This window comes from Scomber scombrus, chromosome 10 (genome assembly GCF_963691925.1).
Source record: "Scomber scombrus chromosome 10, fScoSco1.1, whole genome shotgun sequence".
In the NCBI taxonomy this organism is placed as follows: domain Eukaryota; kingdom Metazoa; phylum Chordata; class Actinopteri; order Scombriformes; family Scombridae; genus Scomber; species Scomber scombrus.
In genome coordinates, this window is record NC_084979.1 from 31,255,146 (window position 1) to 31,283,107 (window position 27,962).

At 39.5% G+C, this 27,962-nt stretch overlaps 1 protein-coding gene across 3 annotated transcripts in view; it reads left to right on the forward strand.

Moving 5' to 3' along the window:
* Positions 1 to 300: 300 nt before the first annotated feature.
* Positions 301 to 27,962, forward strand: part of otud5a (OTU deubiquitinase 5a) — a 39,851-nt gene continuing 12,189 nt past the window's right edge. For 2 of the 3 annotated variants that reach the window (XM_062427521.1, XM_062427523.1), the window contains exons 1-5: positions 301 to 1,157; positions 7,915 to 8,008; positions 27,339 to 27,403; positions 27,487 to 27,643; positions 27,724 to 27,872. In XM_062427521.1, coding sequence (XP_062283505.1) covers positions 546 to 1,157; positions 7,915 to 8,008; positions 27,339 to 27,403; positions 27,487 to 27,643; positions 27,724 to 27,872 — 1,077 coding nt within the window. In that variant the 5' untranslated portion in view covers positions 301 to 545. The remainder of the gene's footprint in view (positions 1,158 to 7,914; positions 8,009 to 27,338; positions 27,404 to 27,486; positions 27,644 to 27,723; positions 27,873 to 27,962) is intronic. The other variant, XM_062427522.1, reaches the window with a different exon arrangement.

Genomic DNA, 27,962 nt, shown 5'->3' on the forward strand with positions numbered 1-27,962 from the left:
TAATAGATGAATGATCTTTTTATAACATTACATTTTTATTACATTTTATCACGTTACAGGTTAATGTAATGTGACTACAGTAATGCGTTACACCCAACACTGGCTATTGGATACATTAATTTCTCCTATGGGGATGAATAAAGTCTATCTATCTATCTATCTATCTATCTATCTATCTATCTATCTATCTATCTATCTATCTATCTATCTATCTATCTATCTATCTATCTATCAACAATAATAACAACAATAACAACAACAACGCTGGCCCGAGAACGTCATGACGTAGAGCACCCCGTTGCAGCCCGGAAGTGACGTGTGGCCGTGCGTCAGGCTGTGTTGATGTTTTGTGGACAGGAGGGAAGCAGAGCCGCGTTTTGTTTTTGTTCCACTAAAAAACGTCGAAAAGGAGCCTCGTCTTCTCCTTTACCGTCCTGTTCGGTTCGTTAGGAGCCTCTAGACACCGATACCGACACTTTAGATCCACAGAGAGGGGAGAGGACTACCTAACTACCCCCCCCTCCTCCAACCCCCTCTCCACCACCATGACGATCCTGCCGAAGAAGAAGCCCAGCTCCGGGGTCGGTGTGTCGGACCACGCCGATGACAGCGACCGTCGGAGCGGCTCTGACTCGCACCAACACCCGCACCCGGGTAGAGCAGGAGCCCGGCCCAGAGCCTCCCCTCCGCCGTGGTCCTACCAGCCGGCTCCACCCTCCGACCGGCGCAGCATCGAGGCGAGCTCCCGGCCGCAGCAGGCCTCTCCCCCGCCGGGCGGTTCCGTCTCCCCGGTAGGACCCACCGACAGTCGGGACGGCGGCGGCGGGATGGAGCTCGTCGTCTCCTCCGGTGTCGGCGGTGGCAGCTGCTGCTCCGGGCCTGGGCTGAGCAAGAGGCGGCGGCAGCAGGCTGGTGGAAGCTGCTGCTCCAGTGTGGGGGGGGTGGGGGTGGTGGTGGCGGCTCTGGCCGGCGGAGGACAACCTGGAGGAGTGGTGATGACCGGGCCCGGAGGAGGAGGAGGAGGTGGAGGTGGCGGAGGAGGAGGAAGTGGCGGCTCCACACAGGACGCGGAGGAAGGAGCCGGGGGGAACAACAGCGAGGATGAGTACGAGAACGCGGCCCGGTTGCAGAGCGTGGACCCGGCCACCGTTGAGCAGGTAGGGAGGCTAGCGGATAGCTTAGCTTCACTGTGCTAACCATGCTAATACAACAAACCGACGACCGTTACCGTTAAAAACACAGGGCAGGGCGGTTAGAGTTCATCTGTAACCATGGAAACGGCACCGATGCCGCTGCGGGCGACCCAGTTAGTTAGTTAAATTTAAAATAACTTAAATAACTAGATGTGTTAAAGCGACTGTAAACAGGCAGTAGAGGAAGTACTTGAAAGTGTGAAAGTACTACGATCCTGCATTAAAAAACACATTACAGTTAAAATGGTTGAACAAGAAACAGAAGATCATACTCAACATGTGTTAAAACAGCATTATGACGCGTTTTTAATGTCAAGTATATTTTTTTACACTTGAAAAAAAGTCCTGTTTTGGATCATCTTTGTGTTCAGGTCAACAGTTCATCTGTAACCATGGCAACAGCACTGATGCTGCTGCAGCCCCCCTGTTAGTTTAATTAAAAAACTTAAACTAACTGTGTTAAAGTGACTCTAAACCAGCAGTGGAGGAAGTACTTAAAGTGTTAAAATACTACCATCCTGCATTAAAAACACATTGCAGAGCAGTTAAAATGGTTCAGTAAGGGAGTTCAGAAACAGAGGATGGCGAGTCATACTGAACATGTGTTAAAACAGCATAATAACAACACGGTTTTTTTAATGTCCGATATAATTTCTTTTACACAATGAGACACTGTAAAAAAAAAAAAAAAAGTCCTGTGTGGATCATCTTTGTGTTCAGGTCAACAGTTCAGCCTCCTTTCATCTGTAACCATGGCAATGGCAAAAAAAGTAAAATAACTAATGTGTAACTAATGTGTTAAAGTGACTGTAATCCAGCGGTGGAGGAAGTACTTAAAGTGTTAAAATACTACGATCCTGCATTAAAAACACATTACAGGGCCGTTAAAAGTCATCTGTAACCATGGCAACGGAACTGATGCTGCTGCAGCCCCCCCTTAATTAGTTTAATTACAATAACTAATATAACTAATGTATTAAAGTGACTGTAAACCAGCAGTAGAGGAAGTACTTAAAGTGTGAAAGTACTACGATGTTGTTATCTCCAAACAGTGACCTCAGTACGTCAACATGTGTATTTGCAGCTTTTCCTGTTCTTCTTCTCTCTCGTAGTATTTACTTTTTGGCTTTCGAAAACCATATTGTACTTTTTCATAAAAATGGCTGTGGTTGAAGAAGTATTCACACCCTTTACTGCTGTAAAAGTACTACAGTATTATGAGTGATGTAGTATGCAGTATTACAGTAAAAGTACTGCAGTATTATGAGTGATGTAGTATGCAGTATTACAGTAAAAGTACTGCAGTATTATGAGCGATGTAGTATGCAGTATTACAGTAAAAGTACTGCAGTATTATGAGTGATGTAGTATGCAGTATTACAGTAAAAGTACTGCAGTATTATGAGCGATGTAGTATGCAGTATTACAGTAAAAGTACTGCAGTATTATGAGTGATGTAGTATGCAGTATTACAGTAAAAGTACTGCAGTATTATGAGTGATGTAGTATGCAGTATTACAGTAAAGTACTGCAGTATTATGAGCGATGTAGTATGCAGTATTACAGTAAAAGTACTGCAGTATTATGAGTGATGTAGTATGCAGTATTACAGTAAAAGTACTGCAGTATTATGAGCGATGTAGTATGCAGTATTACAGTAAAAGTACTGCAGTATTATGAGTGATGTAGTATGCAGTATTACAGTAAAAGTACTGCAGTATTATGAGCGATGTAGTATGCAGTATTACAGTAAAAGTACTGCAGTATTATGAGCGATGTAGTATGCAGTATTACAGTAAAGTACTGCAGTATTATGAGCGATGTAGTATGCAGTATTACAGTAAAAGTACTGCAGTATTATAGTGATGTAGTATGCAGTATTACAGTAAAGTAGTGGTTTGGTCCTCTGACTGATATATTATTATTATGACATCATTAGATTATTAATAGTGAAGCATCAGTGTTAGAGCAGCATGTTACTGTTGTAGCTGCTGGAGGTGGAGCTAGTTTACACTACTTTATATACAGTTAGCTAGTTTAGTCCAGTGGTTCCCAACCTAGGGGTGGGGCCCCTCCAAAGGGTCAGCAGATACATGTGAGGGGTGGTGAGATGATTAATGGGAGAGGAAAGAAGAAAAAACTAAGTTCTGATACACAAATGTGTTTTCAGTTTTTGGACTTTTTCTCTAATCTTTGATTTTTGCTGAAATATTGGATCATTTGAACATTTATTGAAATGAAAGCATGTGAGAAGTTTAGAGGGAAAAATCACTATTTGGTGGAGCTGTTAACAACTCATAGACATCTGAAATGTGAGCCTGACTACACACTGCTGTCTGGTTTCATCTTTAACAATGTGTTGTATTTATAAAGCTTGTTATATTATATATATAATATATATATTATATTATCCATTGTGTCAAATCTGCATCTGTAAAGTAACTAAAGCTGTTAAATAAATGTAGTGGAGGAGAAAGTACAATATTTCCCTCTGAGATGTAGAAAGTAGCATCACATGGAAATACTACAGTCAAGTACAAGTACCTCAAACTGTACTACAGTAAAGTACAAGTACCTCAAACTGTACTACAGTAAAGTACAAGTACCTCAAACTGTACTGCAGTAAAGTACAAGTACCTCAAACTGTACTGCAGTAAAGTACAAGTACCTCAAACTGTACTGCAGTAAAGTACAAGTACCTCAAACTGTACTACAGTAAAGTACAAGTACCTCAAACTGTACTGCAGTAAAGTACAAGTACCTCGAACTGTACTACAGTAAAGTACAAGTACCTCAAACTGTACTACAGTAAAGTACAAGTACCTCAAACTGTACTGCAGTAAAGTACAAGTACCTCAAACTGTACTACAGTAAAGTAAAAGTACCTCAAACTGTACTGCAGTAAAGTACAAGTACCTCTAACTGTACTACAGTAAAGTACAAGTACCTCAAACTGTACTATAGTAAAGTATAAGTACCTCTAACTGTACTACAGTAAAGTAAAAGTACCTCAAACTGTACTACAGTAAAGTATAAGTACCTCAGTCTTTTAAGTAAACCAGGGCTTTCTTCCATCACTCAGTAACATGAACAGCTGTCAGTAATGTAAATATCATGAGAACTGAAAGCAGAACATGAGTCTAAATGTGAGCAGCACAGACTTTCAGTCTTCATGTGTTTAATGTTCTTCTCTCTCTGTGTGTTAATGTTGACGGATCTGTTATAAGAAATGTCTCCAGTGGTTCAGACTGTAATCAGAAAAATATTAAAGTAATAAAAATAATCTCAGCTCATTTTGAGTCTCTTGTGCTCGATGTGGAAGAAATCAGAGCTGAGATGATTTATTGATCCGATCAGCAGAAATGAAGTCGAACATGGATCCAAACAAATTATTTATATAATATATAATTATTATTTAATTATTCAATCATTAAATGAATTATCAGCTGTTTGATAATCAATGAATCATTTTGAGTCGTTATTTTGAGATATTCTCTGATTCCAGCTTCTTAAATATGAATCTTTTCTGCTTTCTTTAATCCTCTGTGACAGTAAACTGAAGATCTTTGACACATTTTAAAGACCAAAAGACTAAAATCAATGAAGAAAATCATCAACATATTAATCAATAATAAAAAGAATCATTAGTTGCAGAGCTGGTTGAGCTTTAACATGTGATCAATAGAGCTGCTAGAATCAGTCCATATTTGTTGATTGAACTATAATTAATCTGTGAGCTGTAACATAAAACACACTTCATGTTTCTGCTGCAGTAAAACTTTATTAACCCTTTAAATACAGTTAACAGCTGTAAAAACACCCCAAATGTTCTTTTATTCTGAAATTTGATGACTTTTCCTAAAGTGACCCAAAATGCACAAAAATGAAAATATTTTAAAATCTCATATTTTTGTATAGATGCTACACATGTTTGTCCATTGAGTCTGTTCTGGGTCAGATTATCTCTGTATCTATTGACATGTGTCAGTATTTTAACCCTTAGAAACTGATTTGGGGTCAAATTTAACCCATTTTTACATTTGACAGCTGTAAAATCAGCCCAAATGTTCTTTTACTCTGGGATTTGATGACTTAAATTGATCTAAAGTGACCCAAAATGCACAAAAATAAAAATATTTTAACCCTTACATAATGTCCAGAGTCTAATTTAACCCATTATTTTCTTTTTAGAGCTGTAAAAACATCCTAAATGTTCTTTTATTCTGAAATTTGATTACCTAAAGTGGCCCAAAATCCACAAAAATGAAAATATTTAAACATGTTATACTGGGTCAGATTATCTCCGTATCTATTGACATGTGTTTTAGTGAAATGAATAGTTAATAGTTTTAATAAGATAGTAGTTATGAGGATTTCTTTTTATGATGTAGCAGTGAAGACTGATGGCTCTAATGGTTATACAATAAACCCCACAGCTCCATAAAGCTCTGCTCATTTTACCTTTACATATAAAATAACATTTAACCACCAAAAAGAGATGAAAACATGACTAAAAGAGACTTAAATTGACTCAAGAAACCTAAAAACTAACAAAAAGAGGCATAAAAATGAGTAAAATCAACCTACAGTTAGTTTGAGTGACAGCTGCCATCTAGTTACCATGGTAACTATGAGATGGAGAGACTAAAGAGACTCAAAACTACCAAAAAGAGACATTTCCATCATTATTGCTATGTTATATTTTCATGTCTGAGGTAAAATAGGACATGATATTGTGTGATAGGAGATGTTTAGTGGTGTAAAAGCTAATAAATACACTCTCTCTGCTCTCTGAGACATGAATCAAGGTTTAATCACATTTATTGATCAGTCAGATCCACTATTGATGCTTTCTAAACACATCTGTGCTTCATAGTTTGGTAGAGACACTTTTTATGAGAGAACAAACTGAGGGACTAGATTAACAACATGAACACCTGTGGACTGTTGCTGTTCTCATGTTTCTTGTCTGAAGTGATGTAAATATATATATGTAGTGTTCCAGCTGCTGCCAGATGTGAGCAGTAACTGATGTGCTGCTGCTGCTGCTGCTGTGTGTTATAACGATGCCCGCTGTGATTCACACAGAGGAGGGTTTTTATTTGAACTCCTTTCAGACGTGACAGGATGTTTACAGACAGCTGATGATTAGCAGCCAGAGACAGAGAGGAAGCTGTGAGAAAGTTTAATAACTGTGAAGGAAGTAGGCGTTTCTCTTCTTCATGAATCCACCGATACGTTATCACATCAGTTTAATCATTCACAGGAGACGTATTCTGCTTTTTTTTGTGGTTTTCTGTTATTAATTTCCTGTCCTGGTGTCGGACGTTAAACACGATCAAAGCTACAAAACTTAACGTGAACATGTGTCGAAATGCTGCCTGCAAGTCAAAGCTGAGGGCTTCAACCTGCTGTGAGGCTTCGTTTGTGACAGTTTTACCTACTTTGCTGACGTCGGTTCGTCACATACATCGTCTGTCTGTAGCCTCGGTTGCTAAGGCGGTTGCTAAGGTGTTTCCTCTCTCATATCTCAGATGAGAAGTTGAACATCTGGAGTTAAGACGGACAAAAAAGGAGTGAAATCCTGCTACTACAGTTAGTTTATGCAGAAGCTTCCTGAAGTCGACCAATCAGAGCAGAGTTACTTACTTACTTAGTTACTTAGTTATTTAGTTTGTTACTTACTTATTTCGTTACTTGCTTACTTGTCTACTTAGTTCATTAGTTTGTAACTTAGTTATTACTTAGTTAGTTCGTTACTTAGTTCGTTACTTAGTTCGTTTGCGCTTTACTTAGTCTGTTACTTAAATACTTAGTAATTACTTAGTTAGTTTGTTACTTCGGGCTCTTAAAGAGACAGGAGCTAAAAGTCCTGTTTCAGACAGAGGCTGAACTGAGCGGCTGCATAAAGGACCAGTAGAAGATAAATAAGGAGAGATTGTATCTAAAAGTGAAACTGCCATCAGCTGTGGGTTAAATGCCTCTGCTGGTGTGTGTGGGCAGGATTAAATGCATATGGATTAACAGGAGCTTTGTGTTTATTCTGTTATTTATAGATTTGTGAACAATGATGTTAAAGTTTTGATGTAAACTACGACAGTCAGAATTTTAATCTGAAGGGACACATATTTTTGTTGCAGGGCCGAATTTGGCCCACGGACCGCTGTTTGCCTACCTCTGTATAAAAGTTGTATGTTTAAGATTATTATGAGGTTCGTTTTAATCACTTGTATCAGTCATAATAACACTGAAGTCACTGAGTTAATATGTGACTCAGGATCAGACACAATACAACAGCTTTTATTGTGAAAGGAGTACAAAGACGAACAATAAATCACACACACACACACACACACACAGACACACGCACACAAAGACTCACTTCTTGATTCAACACTGACTCACAGCTCAGTGATTGATTATAGGAACATTTATCAGTTCTAATCAGCTGAATATATTCTGCCTCTCTGAGTCATAGGAGGACTGACTGTTAACCTGCCGAGCTGACCCATTTTGTCTCTGTGTCTGTGTCTGTGTCTGTGTGTGTGTGTGTGTCTGTTTGTGTGTGTGTGTGTGTGTGTGTGTGTGTCTGTGTGTGTGTGTGTGTGTGTGTGTGTGTGTGTTTGTGTGTCTGTCTGTGTCTGTTTGTGTGTGTGTGTGTGTGTGTGTGTGTGTGTGTGTGTGTGTGTGTGTGTCTTTGTATGGGTTCGTGTTCGTTCAGCAGGAGCACTGGTTTGAAAAGGCTCTGGGAGAGAAGAAAGGCTTCGTCATTAAGAAGATGAAGGAGGACGGAGCGTGTCTGTTCAGAGCTGTCGGTGAGTGACACACACACACACACACACACACACACACACACACACACACACACACACACACACACACACACACACACACACACACACACACACATAGGTGTTATTCTCAGGTGTTGGTGCAGTTCCTCTGGCCACCAGCAGGTGTCAGTGTTGGATTGTAATTTTTGTTATTGAGGCTTTTTCTGATATTTTGTCTTTAATTTATTTAAATGTGGAGACAAAAATCTTCATGAAGGAGGATTTTATCACTTGACTGTTATATTTTTTCATTCTTTTTCTCCCTTTTAAAAAAATTGGTACAAAAACAAAACACCAAACATCGACTTTACCAACATAATAATGTGTGGATGGATGAACCTGCTGATTTATCTTGCAGCAGCTTCTCATATGTGAACATTTCCTCATTTTAATAGTTTTCCATCATAGTAAACTCAGCATCTTTGTGTATTTAGTTGTTTTCTGACATTTAATAAACGGGACAATCAGTGGATAAATTAACCCTTTCATGCATGAATTATAATAACCTCAGTCAGTGTTTTTATTTCTCTTTAGGCATGAAAAACATATTTGAACTTGATCTTTTTCATCAAATTACATTACAATAGATTATAATAACATAAATCAATTTATTTAAAACTTAAACATGTGTACGATGATGCACTAGTGTTCACTGCGGTGGCTAAAGTGCAACTGTGCCATCAAAATCCATCAAAATGCATCAAAATCCATCAAAATGCATCATCACCATATATAAGAAAACATCTTGTGAATATCTGTCCACTGTAGTGATCATTATGTGTGAAAGGGTTTAAGTGTCTATAGCATTTATTTTTATAACTCCACAGTTTTTTTGTCAGTGTGTAATGTGTTTAAACCTACAGAGACTCTGCAGCTTTTAAAGTATCTATAACATATATTTCTGTAACATGTCTTCTCTGTCAGTGAGCTGAAACTCAACTATAAAGCTGGGGAGAGCTTTACAGAGCTTTATAGTTGAGTTTCAGCTCATTGTTTATCTGTCCGGCTGCATCGTTACTGCTCTGGTTCACTCTCAGAGCTCTCAGAGCTCTCATAGCTGTAAAAATGTTAACATTTATAAAGACAGTCAGTGGGAGGAATGATCTAACTGAGCTGGAACTTAAAGACACACTAACACTCCTCCTTGTTGTTTAGAAGCAGACTTTGCTTATTTAAATATACTTTAAGGAGCTCAAACAGCCTGTATCAGACAGAGGCTGAACTGAGCGGCTGCATAAAGGACCAGTAGAAGATAAATAAGGAGTTTTTAACTGGAAATCATGCAAAGATATTCCAGTAGAAACACAGAATATTAATATAGAAGCTGGAGATGTGAAGAATCTGAGTTATTATGAGTAGGAAACAGCAGAGGGAGCTCTCATACTGTGTGTGTGTGTGTGTGTGTGTGTGTGTGTGTGTGTGTGTGTGTGTGTGTGTGTGGTGGGAAGGTATGTGGAAATGTGGGTCACTGTGAAAGACTAGAGTTTCTGTATCTAGCTGAGACACACACACGCACAAACACACACACATACCTGAGACACACAAACACACACACACACACACACACACACACACACACACACACACACCTACCTGAGACACACACACCCATACAACAGAAGTCCATTCAGTAGAGTCCAGGTTGTATTTCAGATAACAACTATTATGTTACTGCAGCTATGTCATCACACCGACCTCGTTGTGTGTGTGTTACTGTGTGTGTGTGTGTGTGTGTGTGCGTGTGTGTGTGTGTGTGCGTGCGTGTGTGTGTGTTACCTGTAATCCCACACCTGTCTTCCTGTTATTATATAATAAAGTCATTAAGTTTTTGAAGCAGAGCTTCTGTCCTGATTCTCCATCAACACACTCAGTCCGCCCAGTTTACCCAGCATGCTTTGGGAGAGCTGGGTCTCCTGTATATCCCAGCATTCATTCCCAGCGATGCGTTACTTACTTTTGGAAAGTTAATTTAGCTTTAAGGGTTGAAATGTTTCCACCACATCAGATTGTTTAAAGGTAAAGTTAAAGAAGACGTGTTTAAATAGAGCTATAATCTGTCTGATGAGGTTTTACCAAACAAAAAAAGTTTCGTTATCTCGTTAAAATCAGTAAAATAATATCTCGTCCTTCTCTCTCGTTAAATATGCACATTTATTTTCCATCTCTACATAATTTTACATTTAACTATAAAGTTCATTCTCAGTGTTTGTTGCACTGAAGGCTTCAACTTTCCACATCACACCTGTGTACGTTGAATACTCGACTATGATTGGCTGCAGACTTGTTGTGATGTCATAAATCCCTCTAAACACATTAAACTAAGATGTAAACAACGTAAACATGACACGGTTCAAAGCTCCTTCTATTAAAGCCTGAACTGTAACGAGTTCACCTGTGTGTGTGTGTGTGTGTGTGTGTGTGTGTGTGTGTGTGTGTGTGTGTGTGTTGTGGCTTCACACATATAGTGACGTGTGTTAATTGTCATGAGTGTGCTTTCATCGTGCTCACCTGTTGACCTGGGCGGTGTCGGCGGGACTTAAACAAACAGTGTTATTCAGGCTCTGATAGTTTCTGTTGACCGTCGTCATCTCGTTATCTCAGCTGATATTGTTTAATACGTTAAATGTTACACCTTTAATCAATAAACCGGTTTAAAATAGAACTGGACGTCACAGATATGAGCTCAGTAAAGCTTTGTCCACACTGAGAACTATAACTATAGATATATAGTTTTAAAACTGGTTGTAACTCCAGTGGATGGAGGAGTTCACACTACAACTATAACAATATCGACAGTATCGAACGAGAAACACTGACAGCCAATCAGAATCCTTCCTATAAACCGTACATCCGCCTGACAGCCAATCAGAATCCTTCCTATAAACCATACAGCAGCCTGACAGCCAATCAGAATACTTCCTATAAATCGTACAGCCGCCTGACAGCCAATCAGAATCGTTCCTATAAACCATACAGCAGCCTGACAGCCAATCAGAATCCTTCCTATAAACCGTACAGCCGCCTGACAGCCAATCAGAATCCTTCCTATAAACCGTACAGCCGCCTGACAGCCAATCAGAATCCTCCCTATAAACCAAACAGCAGCCTGACAGCCAATCAGAATCCTTCCTATAAACCGTACAGCCGCCTGACAGCCAATCAGAATCCTTCCTATAAACCATACGCCTGACATTTACAGTAAAACTTCAAAACCTGCAAATATCATCTTAATTATGACTTTATTATTATTTCTATGTATTTATTGTAATGCAGCTTTAGTTCTAAGTGTGGATGCTCATTGTTATAACTATAGTTCTTAGTGTGGACACTCATAGTTATAACTATAGTTCTTAGTGTGGATGCTCATTGTTATAACTATAGTTCTTAGTGTGGATGCTCATAGTTATAACTATAGTTCTTAGTGTGGATGCTCATAGTTATAACTATAGTTCTTAGTGTGGATGCTCAAAGTTATAACTATAGTTCTTAGTGTGGACACTCATTGTTATAACTATAGTTCTAAGTGTGGATGCTCATTGTTATAACTATAGTTCTTAGTGTGGACACTCATTGTTATAACTATAGTTCTAAGTGTGGATGCTCATTGTTATAACTATAGTTCTTAGTGTGGACACTCTTCTGTGTGTTAGTCTCTATGAACTCTGCTGTCCTGCTAATACTCTGTACTGCAGTGGTCTCCAACCCTGCTCCTGTAGAGCTGTTGCCGTGCATGTTTTAGGTATCTCTCCACTCTAACACACCTGATTCTAGTTATTAGCTCTTTATCAAACCCTTTGACGAGCTTCAGCTGCTTGATAACGAGTTAATAATTAGAATCAGGTGTGTTAGAGTAGAGAGAAACCTAAAAAACATGCAGGGCTGCAGGGTTGTACTGTGTCTCTGCTTCAGTCACTGAGGTCTGGAGTCAGATGGATGGATGACGAGGTAGTAGGGGTCAGGTTGACCTCAGAGGTCACCGTGGCGACCGTGTATGTGTGTGTGTGTGTGTGTGTGCGCGTTTCACAGTTCAGTTTGGACTCAGTTTAAGTTCAGTTCTGCATTTCTTCTAAATCGACTTGTGATTCTTCTCACTTCTATTTTTACTCCGCCTGACTTCTTGGCTCAGACTTACATTTCACAGAAATCATCTGTCTGCTGTAACACACGTAGACACACACACACACATGCACGCACACACCCTTGTACACACACCCTTAAACACACAAACAAACACACACACCTGTCTACCTGAAACAGAAAGTAGATGCCAACGTGTGAAAACGGGTCCACGAACAAACACACAAGAAAACCCACCTGTGTGTGCGCGCGTGCGTATGTGTTGGTGCGTTTGTTTGTGTGTTTGTTTTGTATGTGCGTGTGCATGCATATGTGTGTGTGTGTGTGTGTGTTTGTTTTGTATGTGCATGCAAATGTGTGTGTGTGTGTGTGCGCGCGCGTGCGTATGTGTTGGTGCGTTTGTTTGTGTGTTTGTTTTGTATGTGCGTGTGCATGCATATGTGTGTGTGTGTGTGTGTGTTTGTTTTGTATGTGCATGCAAATGTGTGTGTGTGTGTGTGCGCGCGCGTGCGTATGTGTTGGTGCATGTGCATGCATATGTGTGTGTGTGTGTGTGTTTGTTTTGTATGTGTGTGTGCGTGTGCGTGTGCGTGTGCGTGTATGTGTATGTGTATGTGTATGTGTGTGTGTGTGTGTGTGTGTGTGTGTGTGTGTGTGTGTGTGTGTGTGTGTGTGTGCGCGCAGGTCAGTGTGTCCGCTGCAGTTGACGGACACGTTGACATTTCACATCAACGGTCATGAGATGAAAAATAAAAACCTGCTTCTGACTTTGCGCGAATAATTTAGACACTTATCTTTTCTACGATATATTTATATATATTTATATCACGTTTAATCTCATCAAGTGAAGATATTAAGTAATGACGTCCTCACATTTAATTTCCCCCACAAACAAACAAACAAGCTAAAATATAAACTAAAAGGCCTTTCAGTCATGTATAATAAGTCAAACATGCAGCAAGTCTTCACAAAAAGTCCATTTTGTACTTTGCATCTTCCAAATATAAGATAAATAGTGTCTAAAACTCAGAGAGAGTGTGTCTGCAGGTTTTGGTATTGATGAATATTTGTTATGTAACTGTGAATATTTGAGTTCTTCTGATATGAAAAAGAATTTAAAAGAAATGCTTCAAGAAAGTGAAAGACGACACTGTAAACCAAGGTGTTAGATGTTACGTCTATACACACACACACACACACACACACACACACACACACACACACACACACACACACACACACACACACACACACACACACACACACACACACACACACACACACACACACACACACACACACACACACACACAGCTGGGTGTGTATCCTGTTCTCAGGTCACATTCCTGCTGTGAGATGAACCGGTCCAACCTGCCGCTCTGTCCTGCCTCTGATGTGAGTTTTGGCCTCAACAAACATTCAGACTGTTTCCTAACAAGAGGTCGACTCAGGATCTTAAAGGACCAGTTCATCATATTAGTAGTGTTATAACATGAAGGGTGTTTATGTGTCTGTAATGATTCCTCCTGTTCATACGACCATTAGAACATCCTTCATCATGTTTACTGTGGAAGTGATGCTACTACATAAAGTACTACTACTACTACATAAAGTACTACTACTACTACATAAAGTACTACTACTACTACATAAAGTACTACTACTACTACTCCTACTCCATAAAGTACTACTACTACTACTCCTACTCCATAAAGTACTACTACTACTACTACTACTCCATAAAGTACTACTACTACTACTCCATAAAGTACTACTACTACTACTACTACTCCATAAAGTACTACTACTACTACTACTACTCCATAAAGTACTACTACTACTACTACTACTCCATAAAGTACTACTACTACTACTCCTACTCCATAAAGTACTACTACTCCTACTCCATAAAGTACTACTACTACTACTCCATAAAGTACTACTACTACTACTCCATAAAGTACTACTACTAATACTACAACTCCATAAAGTACTACTTCTACTACTACTGCTCCATAAAGTACTACTACTACTACATAAAGTACTACTACTACTACTACTACTCCATAAAGTACTACTTCTACTACTACTACTACTCCATAAAGTACTACTACTACTACTACTACTAATACTACTACTACTACTACTCCATAAAGTACTACTACTACTACTACTACTCCATAAAGTACTACTTCTACTACTACTGCTCCATAAAGTACTACTACTACTACTCCATAAAGTACTACTACTACTACTACTACTAATACTACTACTACTACTACTCCATAAAGTACTACTACTACTACTACTACTCCATAAAGTACTACTTCTACTACTACTGCTCCATAAAGTACTACTACTACTGCTCCATAAAGTACTACTACTACTACTCCATAAAGTACTACTACTACTAAAGTACTACTACTACTCCATAAAGTACTACTACTACTCCATAAAGTACTACTACTACTACTACATAAAGTACTACTACTACTACTACTACTCCATAAAGTACTACTACTACTACTACTCCATAAAGTACTATTACTACTACTCCATAAAGTACTACTACTACTACTACTACTACTACTACTACTCCATAAAGTACTACTACTACTACTACTGCTACTACTACTACTCCATAAAGTACTACTTCTACTACTACTGCTCCATAAAGTACTACTACTACTACTCCATAAAGTACTACTACTACTCCATAAAGTACTACTTATTCTACTACTCCATAAAGTACTACTACTACTACTACTCCATAAGTTAATACCTCCATGCAGTTTCCACTCAGTAAATGTGTCAGATATTTGAAGGAGATCCTTTAATAGTCAGTATGAACAGGAGGAATGATTACAGAGAGGAAAACCTGACTGCTGCTGTAACACACACTGGGAACATTGGGAACACTGGGAACACTGGGAACACTGGGAACTCATCCTTAAATCTCTTTTCTTAACAAACTGCAGGATTGAAACACATGTGATCAGATCATCATATAAACAGAGTTGAGCTGCATTAAAAACTTGTTATCCAGCACAGCTACTGACGTTGCCATGGTAACGCTGCACAGCCAATCACAAGCTGCCTTAAAATAAGTTGATATGAAACCTGTGAACGTGTGTCAGTGTGACTCTGGAGGTCAAAGGTCATCAGACTGACAGTGCTTCAGTAACCAGGTCACGTATTCATGTAATCAGCTTTTTACTAATCAACATGAAAGAGAAAACAGCTGATCATCCAACTCAAACAGAAACTAAAACAAAGGCTTTAACTTATCTGCAACTGTTCTGATAATCAATGAATCATTCTGAGTCTTTTTTTTAAGTAGAAAAAGTCCAAATTCTCTGATTCAGCTTCTTAAATGTGAATATTTTCTGCTTTCTTTAATCCTAAAACAGTAAACTGAAGATCTTTGACACATTTAAGGACGTCATCTCGTCTTTTTCACCATTTTCTGACATTTTAAAGACCCAAAAAACAGATTAATCCATCATAAAACTAATTAGTTGCAGCTCAGATTGAGATATTTGAGCATCATATTTATGGTTTTTCACATATAATCAAGAGAGCTGCAATAATAAGTCGATTAAGTGATTTTCTAATTATTATTAATGAGATAATTATCTGTTTATTTTATGGACCAAACAGTTGATTTAATAGATAAATAATCCATGATGGAAATAAAATGATTGTTATTTGCAGCTCAGAACAGCTGGTGAAACAGAGCTGGACCTGAACCATGTAGAGTAAAGTTCACACTGTCTGTGTGTGTGTGTTTGCGTGTTTGTGTGTGTGTGTGTGTGTGTGTTTTTGCGTGTTTGTGTGTGTGTGTGTGTGTGTATGCATGGGTGTGTTTGTGTGTGTGTGTGTGTGTTAGTGTGAGTGTGTGTGTGTGTGTTTTTGTTAGTGTGTGTGTATCTGTGTGTGTGTGTGTGTCTATGTGTGTGTCTGTGTGTGTGTGTGTGTGTGTGTGTGTGTGTGTCTGTGTGTGTATCTGTGTGTCTGTGTGTGTGTGTCTGTGTATGTATCTGTGTGTCTGTGTGTGTGTGTGTCTGTGTGTGTGTGTGTCTATGTGTGTGTGTGTCTATGTGTGTGTGTGTCTATGTGTGTGTGTCTGTGTATGTATCTGTGTGTCTGTGTGTGTGTGTGTGTGTGTGTGTGTGTGTGTGTGTGTGTGTGTGTGTGTGTGTGTGTGTAACATACAGTAAGGTCAGTGTGTTTAGTGGTTTCTCCTCCAAACATTTGTTAACGTGTCTCCCGTCAGACCCGTTGAGCAACCCGTCTGTCTGGTTGGAGACGTGCTCCCGGCGTGCTCGGACCTCCCAGCGTGCATGTTTTATCACAGAGAACGTGTGAGAGCGTCTGACACGTCTCCCTGAAATGAAACTACAAGTGAAAGTTGAGTTTTTAAGTCATAAACTGAGTACACCGAGTCCTACATCAATCTTTCTTCAGCGTGTAGAACCATCAGATCTGAGATGTCCGAGTGTCCCTGAACGCAGCGCACGATGATGACGTCACTTATAAAGAAATGAAGTCGACCACATGACGGCCGTGATGACGTTTCTGTCTGCAGCCGGTTTACCTGGTTTCACTGCAGCGACTCGACGACACTCAGCTGACCCACCTGCGTTACCACGGCAACCGCTTCAGTCACCTTCCGTCTGATAGAAATACCTTCACGCTAAAACGTCAGCGCCTAATATGGTGTGTTATTCCTGTTTTGTTTTGTTTTCCAGTTCCGACTCATGACTCAGCTGTTTTGGTCTCATAAGACCGGTCGGTCACATGACCCGGTCAGCTGCTTCCTGTTTGTTTGAACCTCAAAGTGACGCTTTGGGGAAGTTAAACTGAGAGAAGAGGTCGAACTGTCCTCACGACCACGCTCGTCAGCCAATCAGGTGGACGGTCTGCAGCAGGGCTATTATTATTAGTCCATCAATTAGTTTCCAATTATTGAATCAATCTGCAACTATTGATATTTGAAGAAAGAAAGTCTAAATTATCAAATCTGAATATTTTCTGGTGGTTCTGCCTGTAATGAGGGAATTTTGAAGTATTTAAGTGAATAATCAATAATTAATCTCAGCACATTTTGAGTCTCTTGAGCTCGATGTGAAAGAAATCAGAGTTTAAACGATGATCAGCAGAAATGAAGTCAAACATGGATCCAAACAAAGCTGGAAAATGACATTTATTTCAGTGTTTTGGTGGTGATCAGTAGTAGAAATGCAACAATTAGTCAATTATTTGATTAGTTAGAAACTATTAAATTAATTATCAGCTGGTTTGATAATCAATTAATCATTTTGAGTCATTATTTTGAGAGAAAAATGTCCAAATTCTCTGATTCCAGCTTCTTAAATCTGGTTGGAGAGTCAACAGAATATCTTTGAGACATTTATGGACATTTATTAACATTTTTCACCATTTTCCGACTTTATAGACCAAAACAACTAATCAATTAATCAATCAATCGATAAATGAATGAACAGATTAATAAATAATGAAAAGTTTCAGCAGCTCATGTTATTATCAGTTTTATCTGAACCTTCCTGTCGCTGCGTCGTGTGAACAGCAGGATGTAACAAACCGCAGAGATTACTGATGGAAATGTGACGTTTTAATTAATTTGATCAGAGCAGAAAGACGAGTGTAAGAAGTTCAGATCGTAACGGAAATCTGACGAATGTGAGCCGCAGCGTCAGTGGAAAAAGTCGACAGTTGGAGCCGCAACGATTCACTGATTAGTCGATGGAAAGGGAATTAACGTGCAGCTGTTTTTGAAGCAGAAATGTAAAAATATTCTCTGGTTTCGGTTTTCGAATGTGACGATTTCTGTTCACTTCAGTCCAGAAGTTTGTTGGACAGTTTCACTCACAACACGCTCAGTTTGGAGCTGCGTTTGAACCTCCGTCGACCTCCTGAACTCCTGAACTGGGTCTAACTCACACTTATATACTTTTTAATATGATTTGAACTGGTCCTTTAATCATGAGAGCTCCTAACTGATGAATAAAGGTGTTTGAAAGTGAATTTAATTGAAGTTAAATCTCACACATAAGTCTCTCAAATTCAAATATTTCTTTATTGGCAGATGACAGAAAGATAAATCTATATTACCAAAGTAGACAGAAGATTACTAACATTAGCAGATGAGTATAAATAAATATACAATCTAGTAGAAGGCTTTATTACATTTCTCTTAATACTGATGTAAACCTGCTGGAGTTAATTAAAGCTGAGACTTTAACGTAGTCTGAAGAGCAAAACGTGTCACTGTTTTAACACTTCCTGTCTGGACCGCCTCACCTTTTTAAGGTGTAAACAGGAAGTTCAAACGTCACAGTCATCGTCATGGCAACACGTCAGCGCCATCTTTTATTTTAAGTTATAATGATTTTGTAATATTTGATTTATGTTCAACTTTAATATCAGTCAGCTGCTGATGAGTCGCTCAGTGTGTGTGTGTGTGTGTGTGTGTGTGTGTGTGTGTGTGTGTGTGTGTGTGTGTGTGTGTGTGTGTGTGTGTGTGAGACCTCTGTTAAACTGACCTCTCACTTGTTCTACTGTAACTTTGACGCTCACGTTGGCCGTCTTGTCAGTTTGTGTCCAGACAGTTTGTGTAAACAGTACAGTGTGTGTAAAGAGGCATCTCCGCTGTTTCTCCATCTGTCTGTGTGTGCGAGTGTGTGTGTGTGTCTGTGTGTCTGTGTGTGTGTGTGACCTCACCAGCTGACTGCAATTTAGTACAGTTATTAGTCAGATCTGGCTTAAGGGTGGATTTTCCATTTAAGGTCGACGCTGCGTACGTGTGTGTGGATGGAGCTGAAATACTGTTGGGACATTTCACACTAACACACACACACACAGACACACACACACACACACACACACACACACACACACACACACACACACACAGACACACACGCTCTGACCTGTGTCTCTGTTTGACACAGCAGCTGTGCGTGTGTCTGTGTGTGTGTGTCTGTGAGTGTGTGTCTGTGTGTGTTAGTGTGTGTGTGTTAGTGTCTGTGTCTGTGTGTCTGTGAGTGTGAGTGTGAGTGTGTGTGTGTGTGTGTGTGTGTGTGTGTGTGTGTGTGTGTCTGTGTGTGTGTGTGACTGTGAGTGTGTGTCTGTGTCTGTGTGTGTGTGTGTGTGTGTTAGTGTGTGTGTGTGTGTGTCTGTGAGTGTTAGTGTGTGTGTGTGTGTGTCTGTGTGTGTGTGTGTGTCTGCCTGTCTGCACTGGTTGTTTGATAGTTTGACAGTTTTGTTCTGAGTTTTATCTGAAACATGAACACTGAGCGTGTTCAGACACTGACGACGGTCACGCAGACGAGATAACGCTGATAAACCCAAAAAACTGTCTGAACTCTGATTTTAAAGTCTGAGTTCATGTTAGACTCACTGAGACTTTAAAGGTTTATAAATGAAACATCATCAGTAATGATCAGACCTGCTGTCATAGTTTAATCTTATTTCATATCACAATATTAGACTTTTAATATATAATAATAATGAATACACTTTATTTATAGAGCTCCTTTCATATAAGGGATGTAGCTCAAAGTGTTTATAAATTAAAAAATGCAATAAAACAAAAGAAAATAAATACATAGAAATAAAATTAGACAATTAGTATTAAAAAAAAGGGTTAAAACAACACTAAATTAAAGCCAGATTAAATAAATATGTTTTCAGCTTTTGTGTAAAAGCTTTAGATGGAATATTCCATCATTTTGGAGAAAATTAAAGATTAAGCAAAGAGTAGTTGATTAAATCGATTGGTTGCCAACTGTTAAATTAATCGGCAGCCGTTTTGATAATCGATCAAACATTATGAATCTTTTTTTTTAAGAAAACGTGTCCACATTTTCTGATTCCAGCTCTTTAAATGTGACTATTTTGTGGTTTCCTTCGTCCTCTGTGACAGTAAAGTGAATATATTTGAGCTGTGATCAGATGATAGTTTGCTGACCAGCTGATTGGATGCTGAAGCAGGTGATGTACTGAGCTGAGACCATGGATGTATTATAAGAGCTGATAGGTTGCTGCCTCTCAGCCATCGGTGGTCACTCGCGGTATTGCAGCTGCAGCCCAAACAGCATTGTCTCCATAGACCTCCATTATAAAAGAGACGTCTGTTAAACTGCTGACAGGATGAATTATGACTCTTTATGTTCTGAACTGTTGATCCATGGAGGTTTTATATTTGTTCAACTTTCCTCGAGAGATTTTAACAACCTGTGATGTCATCACAATGTAAAGTCTGTGGGCCGAGTAGAGAAACACTACTGAGCATGTGCAGTGGAGCCGAATAACTTGGAAACTAGAAACCATTTTTTAACTGATGGACGTGTGTTCGTTTGCTTGTGTGTGTGTGTGTTAGCGTGTGTGTGTGTGTGTGTGTGTTAGCGTGTGTGTTAGTTTGTCTGTGTATGTGTGTGTTAGCATGTGTATGTGTGTGTATGTGTGTGTTAGCATCTGTGTTAGCGTTAGTGTGTGTTAGCACATGTGTGTTTGTGTGTGTGTGTGTGTGTGTTAGCTTGTGAGTGTGTGCTTGTGTGTGTGTTAGCTTGTGTGTGTGTGTGTGTGTGTGTGTGTTAGCATGTGTGTGTTAGCTTGTGTGTATGTGTGTGTGTTAGCGCTGCAGCACGATGACAGGAAGTTGTTTCCTGCAGCTCACAGAACAGGAAGATAAATGTCTAGAAGAAAGGACGTAAAGCTGCCGCTGCACACATCCTGTCGCACCTGACACGCTTACCTGACGCACGCTCCCATTGGTTGGTTTTGTGTTTTTTTTTTTACAGTCTCCTCTTCCTTCCTGCTTCAGCAGCTCTGCAGCAGCACCGACAATCCCTCAGTTATGAGTTCGGTCCTGATCCTGCAGAGCGGTGAGAAGCATAGACTCTAAAACACATGGACGTAGTCACTGAGATGGCATTTTGAAGCCTTGAGTTGAGCAAATTGACCGTCGCCATGTTTAATTTTTGGAGCCAGAAGTGACCGTATTTTGACCAACATTTTTTTAGTCCAACCAAACACTGAATAGGAATTTTTTTACGCAACGAAAATGTTAAAATTAACTTTAATGAAATGAAAACACACTGTGAAATAAGTCCGCGGTTATGCCATGGTTACATTACTTTACCAGCATTGTTGCCATGGTAGCAGCAATCACAACAGAGCCACACCCTAAAACATACTCTTCTTTATCGTCTATTTTACTCCTAAATTAGACCATAATTAACTAAATGAACATCATGCTGCATTAAAGAAGACCTGAAACTGCTTTTTTGAAGCAATTTGACCGTCACCATCTTTTGATTTTTGGAACCAGAAGTGACCATATTTGGATGAGGAGGGTGGAGCTAGGGTCAAGGTGTTTTTTAGTCAAACCGAACACTGAATAAAACTTTTTTAGGCGACCATAATGTTATAATTAACGTTAATGAGCTGAAAACACGCTGAAATAACAACAGTGACGTCTAAACTCTGTTGAATCTTGTTTATATTACATTATTAATGTTGTTGCCATGGTAGCAACTGTCAATCACAAGGAAGCAACACCCTAAAACATACCCTGTTTCATCGTCTATTTTACTCTAAATTAGACCATAATTAACTAAATGAACACCATGCTGAGAACTGTTTGCTGACTTCTATACAGTCAGACTGTTTGGAGCCAGTGGATTCGCCCCCTGCTGGCCGTTAGAGAGAAAGCAGGTTTGGTATTCACCCACCTGCTATAAACCAAGCGCTCCTTCATACACGTGGTTGACGGGTGGAGCCTCAGAGCTGATAGACTTCTGCAGAAGGGTGGAGACCTCACTGCTGCAGCTCCTTCAACACACTTTAATACATTCTTTAATAGGAGATGTGAGATCAGATTATTGTGTGTGTGTGTGTGTGTGTGTTTTGTCTGTCAGGAAATGTTTTAAAACTATAAACTATACAAGAGAGACGGTGAGACGCTGGAATGTGCTGCAGGAAGCTGAAGCTGGAGTCACGTTTTTTGTTATTTCATTGTTTATTCATAGAGAAAAGTTCACATTAATTTAGACTTATAAACTTTTTAGAATCAGTGTAAATGTGCCGTGGTTCATGGATAAAACACTTCTCTCACACTTCCATGTAACATCTGAGTGATTACTGAGAAGTTTATTTTAAAGGACAAGTTCCCAGTGTTCCCAGTGTTCCCAGTGTTCCCAGTGTTCCCAGTGTTCCCAGCTTTCAATGGAAGTGATGGAGGACTAAACCCACAGTGTGTCCACACAGTCATTTAAAAGTAGATGATCAGTAGTAGTAGTACTCTATGGAGTAGTAGTACTTTATGTAGTAGTAGTAGTGGTAGTACTTTATGGAGTACTAGTAGTAGTACTTTATGGAGTACTAGTAGTAGTACTTTATGTAGTAGTAGTAGTAGTAGTACTTTATGGAGTAGTAGTAGTGGTAGTACTTTATGGAGTAGTAGTAGTAGTAGTACTTTATGGAGTAGTAGTAGTAGTAGTACTTTATGGAGTAGTAGTAGTAGTAGTACTTTATGGAGTAGTAGTAGTGGTAGTACTTTATGGAGTAGTAGTAGTAGTAGTAGTAGTACTTTATGGAGTAGAAGTAGTAGTAGTAGTAGTACTTTATGGAGTAGTAGTAGTAGTAATAGAAGTAATAGTAGTAGTTGTTGTTACAGCAGTAGTGGTAGAAGAAGTAGTAGTATAATAGAATAGTGGTAGTTGTAACAGTAGTAGTAGTAGTAGTAATAATAGTAGTAGTAGTAGTACTTTTTGGAGTAGTAGTAGTAGTAGTAGTAGTACTTTATGGAGTAGTAGTAGTAGTAGTAGTAGTACTTTATGGAGTAGTAGTAGTAGTAATAGAAGTAATAGTAGTAGTTGTTGTTACAGCAGTAGTGGTAGAAGAAGTAGTAGTATAATAGAATAGTGGTAGTTGTAACAGTAGTAGTAGTAGTAGTAATAATAGCAGTAGTAGTAGTACTTTTTGTAGTAGTAGTAGTAGTACTTTTAAATCCATGTTTCCTCAGAAGGAGGACTGTGTTTAGTCCTCCATCACTTCCACAGTAAACATGATGAAGGATCTTCTGATGGTCAGTATGAACAGGAGGAATCATTACAGACAGAAAAGCACCTCCATGCGGGTTTATTCTTGGTGAACAACAGTACCCAGAATGCTTTGCTGGTGGCGGGCTGGTGGTGGTGGTGGACAGGGTGGAGCACACGTCTGCGAGGTTCAGATAAAACCTTTATCGGCATCAATAAACCACAAACAGGATGGACACAGCTTCCTTCTCGCAAGGCCCGCCTCTTTTCTTAGAAAAACAGATGGGCCGGCCAATCGGAGCGCTCGCTGTGGTTTCCCTTTGTGTGTGTGTGTGTGCCTGTGTGTGTGTACGTGTGTGTGGTTTATTATTAATTCTTCGGAGGCCTATCTATGTTGTGTTTCTCAGCAGTTACACGCCTCTGCTCGCTGGGTTTTCTCTGAATACAGAACGACACTTTTTTATAGCTGGGTCTTAACTTTAGAGACGCTTACAGGAACACTGGCCGCAGCTTAGTCCCACCTGACCTGTAACACCACCACCATCATCATCATCATCATCATCATCATCATCCTGAATCAACATGAAGCTGACCCTACAGAGAGCTGCACACATGTTTTCAGATCTGTAATCTAAAGAAACGCAAATATTAGTCCATTAATTAATCAGATTAGATAATCGATGAATCATTTTGAGTCATTCTCTTAAGTCCTCTGTGACAGTAAACTGAGTATCGTTGAGTTCTGGAGAAGAAGAGAAGTTTAAAGACGTCATGTTGGCCTTCAGGAAACAACGATCGACATTTTTCACCATTTTTTGACATTTTATCAACTGAAAACTAATCAGTTAATCAAGAAAAGAATCAACAGATGATTTAATAGTGACAGTATTTATTAGTTGTAGCTGTGATACAATTCCGATCTGTTATATGTGCTTAAAACAAATTAGTAATACAGACCACACTGCCTCCATGTTAATATATTAATATGTATTGATTAGTAATGATATGTGTTCATCTGTCTATATGGTGGATATAATCCTCTCATATATTCTCTCAATATGGATTAATAGCAGAAATTTGATGCTGTGTGCAACTTATTCATACGTTTATTTTCACAGTTTAACACCTTTAAATTTGACTAAACCACATGGGACACTATATGAGTCACTGACTGATATAAAGGAGGCTGAAGTGATCTGGAGGAAACGACCACATGTTGGAAAACAGTTAGTGTCTATGAGTCAGTGGGTGTTCTGCAGGGAGATTCCCTCTCTGTGTTTCTGACTCACTCACCTGTTTTCATTTCACCAAAAAAAAAAAGCCGCATTTCAGGGTTTCGGCGTCACACCGTCCATCCTGTGAAGAAATATATATATATATATGTAAATAGAGAGTGAGGAAACTGCAACTTAAAACCTGATGACTGAGTTTCTGTTTTCCACACATGAAGAGTTTCATTCATGAGCAGGGCTGCAAACAGCTGTTATTCTCAATATCAGATCATCAGATGGTTATTTCTACAATTAGATGAAGTCTTTGTCTGTTAAATGGTAAAAACTAATAATGATCAGTTGTATGTCATCATTTATTATAATAAGAACTGTAAATTGTCACATATGAGAAGCTGGAATCATCCGATATTTGACATTTTTGCTTGAACAGCAGAAGAAAGGCACAGTGTAGCTCCCAATGCAGGTAGGAGTTAAATCCTACCTGCATTGGGAGCTGTTTCACCCACTTTATATTCCTCTGTGGTAGAATCTGATGGGTTTTTCACTTCACAGAGTCTTACAGTTAAAATATGAAACCCACGCAGCTGTTCTTGATTTGACTGAAAGTTGAATAACTGAGAGGAAAGATGATCAATCATGTTATTGATCAGGAGTTTTTATAGAAGAAAGAAACACATGAATAATGTCATGTTGTTTCACAATGAGAGGAATACAGATGAGAGACATGACACCCGTCTCCTCCAGAGGGACTGTCCCTTCGTTTGACACTTCTGGTGGAAAAACAACTGAATGAAACTTTGATTATTGATTATCAGACCAGGTGATTATTGGTGATTGATAACTGATCATCTCGTGTTACAGATCTTATACATGTGTGATCTTTAGCTTTTGTTTTAAACATGTCTGCAAAGGTCATTCATGTCAGAGTGGTAACCACATCGACACGTGACTCACACACACACTCTCTTTTAGTGATGTGTTGGGAGATTTCTTCTGCGTGTCTAAAACACACACACCTGTTGCCGCCACGTCGAGTCTGAGAGTGTTAGTTTTGTTATGAGTGTGTTTCGATACATTGGCTATGTGTGTGTGTGTGAGTGTGTGTGTGTGTGTGTGTGTGAGAGAGAGTGTGTGTGTGCATGTGTGTAGTTGCCACCTTTGCCTCCACCATCAACCACGTCTCAACAAACTGACACATCTGAGTTCACACACACACATGCACGCGCGCGCTCGGGCACACGCCGCTGATGAGAAAAAGGAAGTTGCTGTGCGTTGGGGGGGGGCCTCAGGGGGGGGTTCTGAGAATCGCCGTGGTTACAGACCATGTGACTTGCTGGAAATCAGACCAAGTGACACTCATTTACATACTGCTACCTCCGCTTCAAAGAGGAAGTGTGTGAGTCCGTGTGTGTGTGTGTGGTGACCTTCTTTTCTGGGTTTGTGCGCGCGATTCAACCGACCAATCATGTAAGAGAGTCAAGAAAGAAAAAAAGGCTCAACTTGTAATGCCCTGCAGAGCTGCAACCTTCATTTTAGTTATTAATCTATTTTCTAAATTAATAATTTGGTCGATCAAAACTTCAGAGAGTCGTTTAAAGACGCTCGTCACATTTTCCTGAGAGTCTACGATGATGTCACCAGATGTCAAAAGCACAAAAACACTCGTGTGATGAAATGAAAAACAGCAAATGATCAGACGTGAGGAGCTGTGTTAAAGTTTTGGTATTTTTGCTTTAAAAAATACCAAAACCACAGAAGTGCAGCATGAAACATTACAGACTGTTTTCATTCAGTGTTTGCAGACAGTACCGAGGAATACATCAACTTTACCTTACATCACAGCGTCTGCATCAAAGGGAAGGAAACCCCAGCAAAAATCCCAATGTCCTTCCCCACAAACCCTCAACAGACACACAGAACATCTACATGTGTTGTAGTGAAATGAATAGTTCATAGTTTTAATAAGATAGTAGTTATGAGGATTTCTTTTTATGATGTAGCAGTGAAGACTGATGGCTCTAATGGTTATACAATAAACCCCACAGCTCCATAAAGTTCTGCTCATTTTACCTTTACATATAAAATAACATTTAACCACCAAAAAGAGATGAAAACATGATTAAAAGAGACAAAAAACCCTAAAAACTACCAAAAACAGACATAAAAATGATTGAAAAGAGACTTAAATTGACCAAATAAACCTAAAAAAATACAAAAACATATATAAAAATGACTTAAAGAGACACAAACTGACTAAAGAAACCTAGAAAATACAAAAAGAGATGAAAACATGACTAAAATCAACCTACAGTTAGTTTGAGTGACAGCTGCCATCTAGTTACCATGGTAACTATGAGATGGAGTGACTAAAGAGACTCAAAACTACCAAAAAGAGACATTTCCATCATTATTGCTATGTTATATTTTCATGTCTGAGGTGAAATAGGACATGATATTGTGTGATAGGAGATGTTTAGTGGTGTAAAAGCTAAAAAATACACTCTCTCTGCTCTCTGACACATGAATCAAGGTTTAAACACATTTATTGATCAGTCAGATCCACTATTGATGCTTTCTAAACACATCTGTGCTTCAACAGACACTGACTTTTTATTAACCCTTACAAACTGTAAGGGTTAAGAAGTGTCCTCAGCATCATCAGCAGTAATAGTAAGGGTAATAGCAGGAGGCCTCATTGGGAACTATTGACTTCACTGTAGCTCCCAATGCAGGTATCATTAAAATCCTACCTGCATTGGGAGCTACAGTGTGAAGACTTTCTTCTGCTGTTCAAGCAAAAATGATGATTTGATTGTTTCCAGCTTCTCAAACATGACTGATATCATTACGTTATTGTACGATAAGTCGGAAATGATTGTGACACACCAACCTTTTCACACATCTGGACTAACGTCTCTCTCTCTCTCTCTCCCTCAGCTGATCAGGTGTACGGAGATCAGGACATGCATGAAGTGGTCAGAAAACACTGTATGGACTACCTGGTGAGTCACTCACACCTCCATCATCACTCCCTCCTACTGATCTGACGTGTCACAGGTCTGACAGTTGTTATTTTTCCATCCAGATGAAAAACGCAGACTATTTCTCCAACTACGTGACAGAGGACTTCACCACATACATCAACAGGAAGAGGAAAAACAATTGCCACGGTAACCACATCGAGATGCAAGCCATGGCTGAGATGTACAACAGACCGGTGGAGGTGTACCAGTATAGCACAGGTGAGTCTGTCTGTCCAGTAAGATCCCGCCTCCAAGCTGGGTCATCAGCCAATCACTGACCCTCCTCCTCCTCCTCACAGAACCAATCAACACGTTCCATGGCATCCACCAGAACAACGACGAGCCAATCAGAGTGAGCTACCACCGCAACATTCACTACAACTCCGTGGTGAACCCCAACAAGGCCACGATCGGGGTCGGACTGGGACTGCCAGCCTTCAAACCCGGGGTACACACACACACACACACACACACACACACACACACACACACACACACACACACACACACACACTAACACATATACACATTTGTAGAC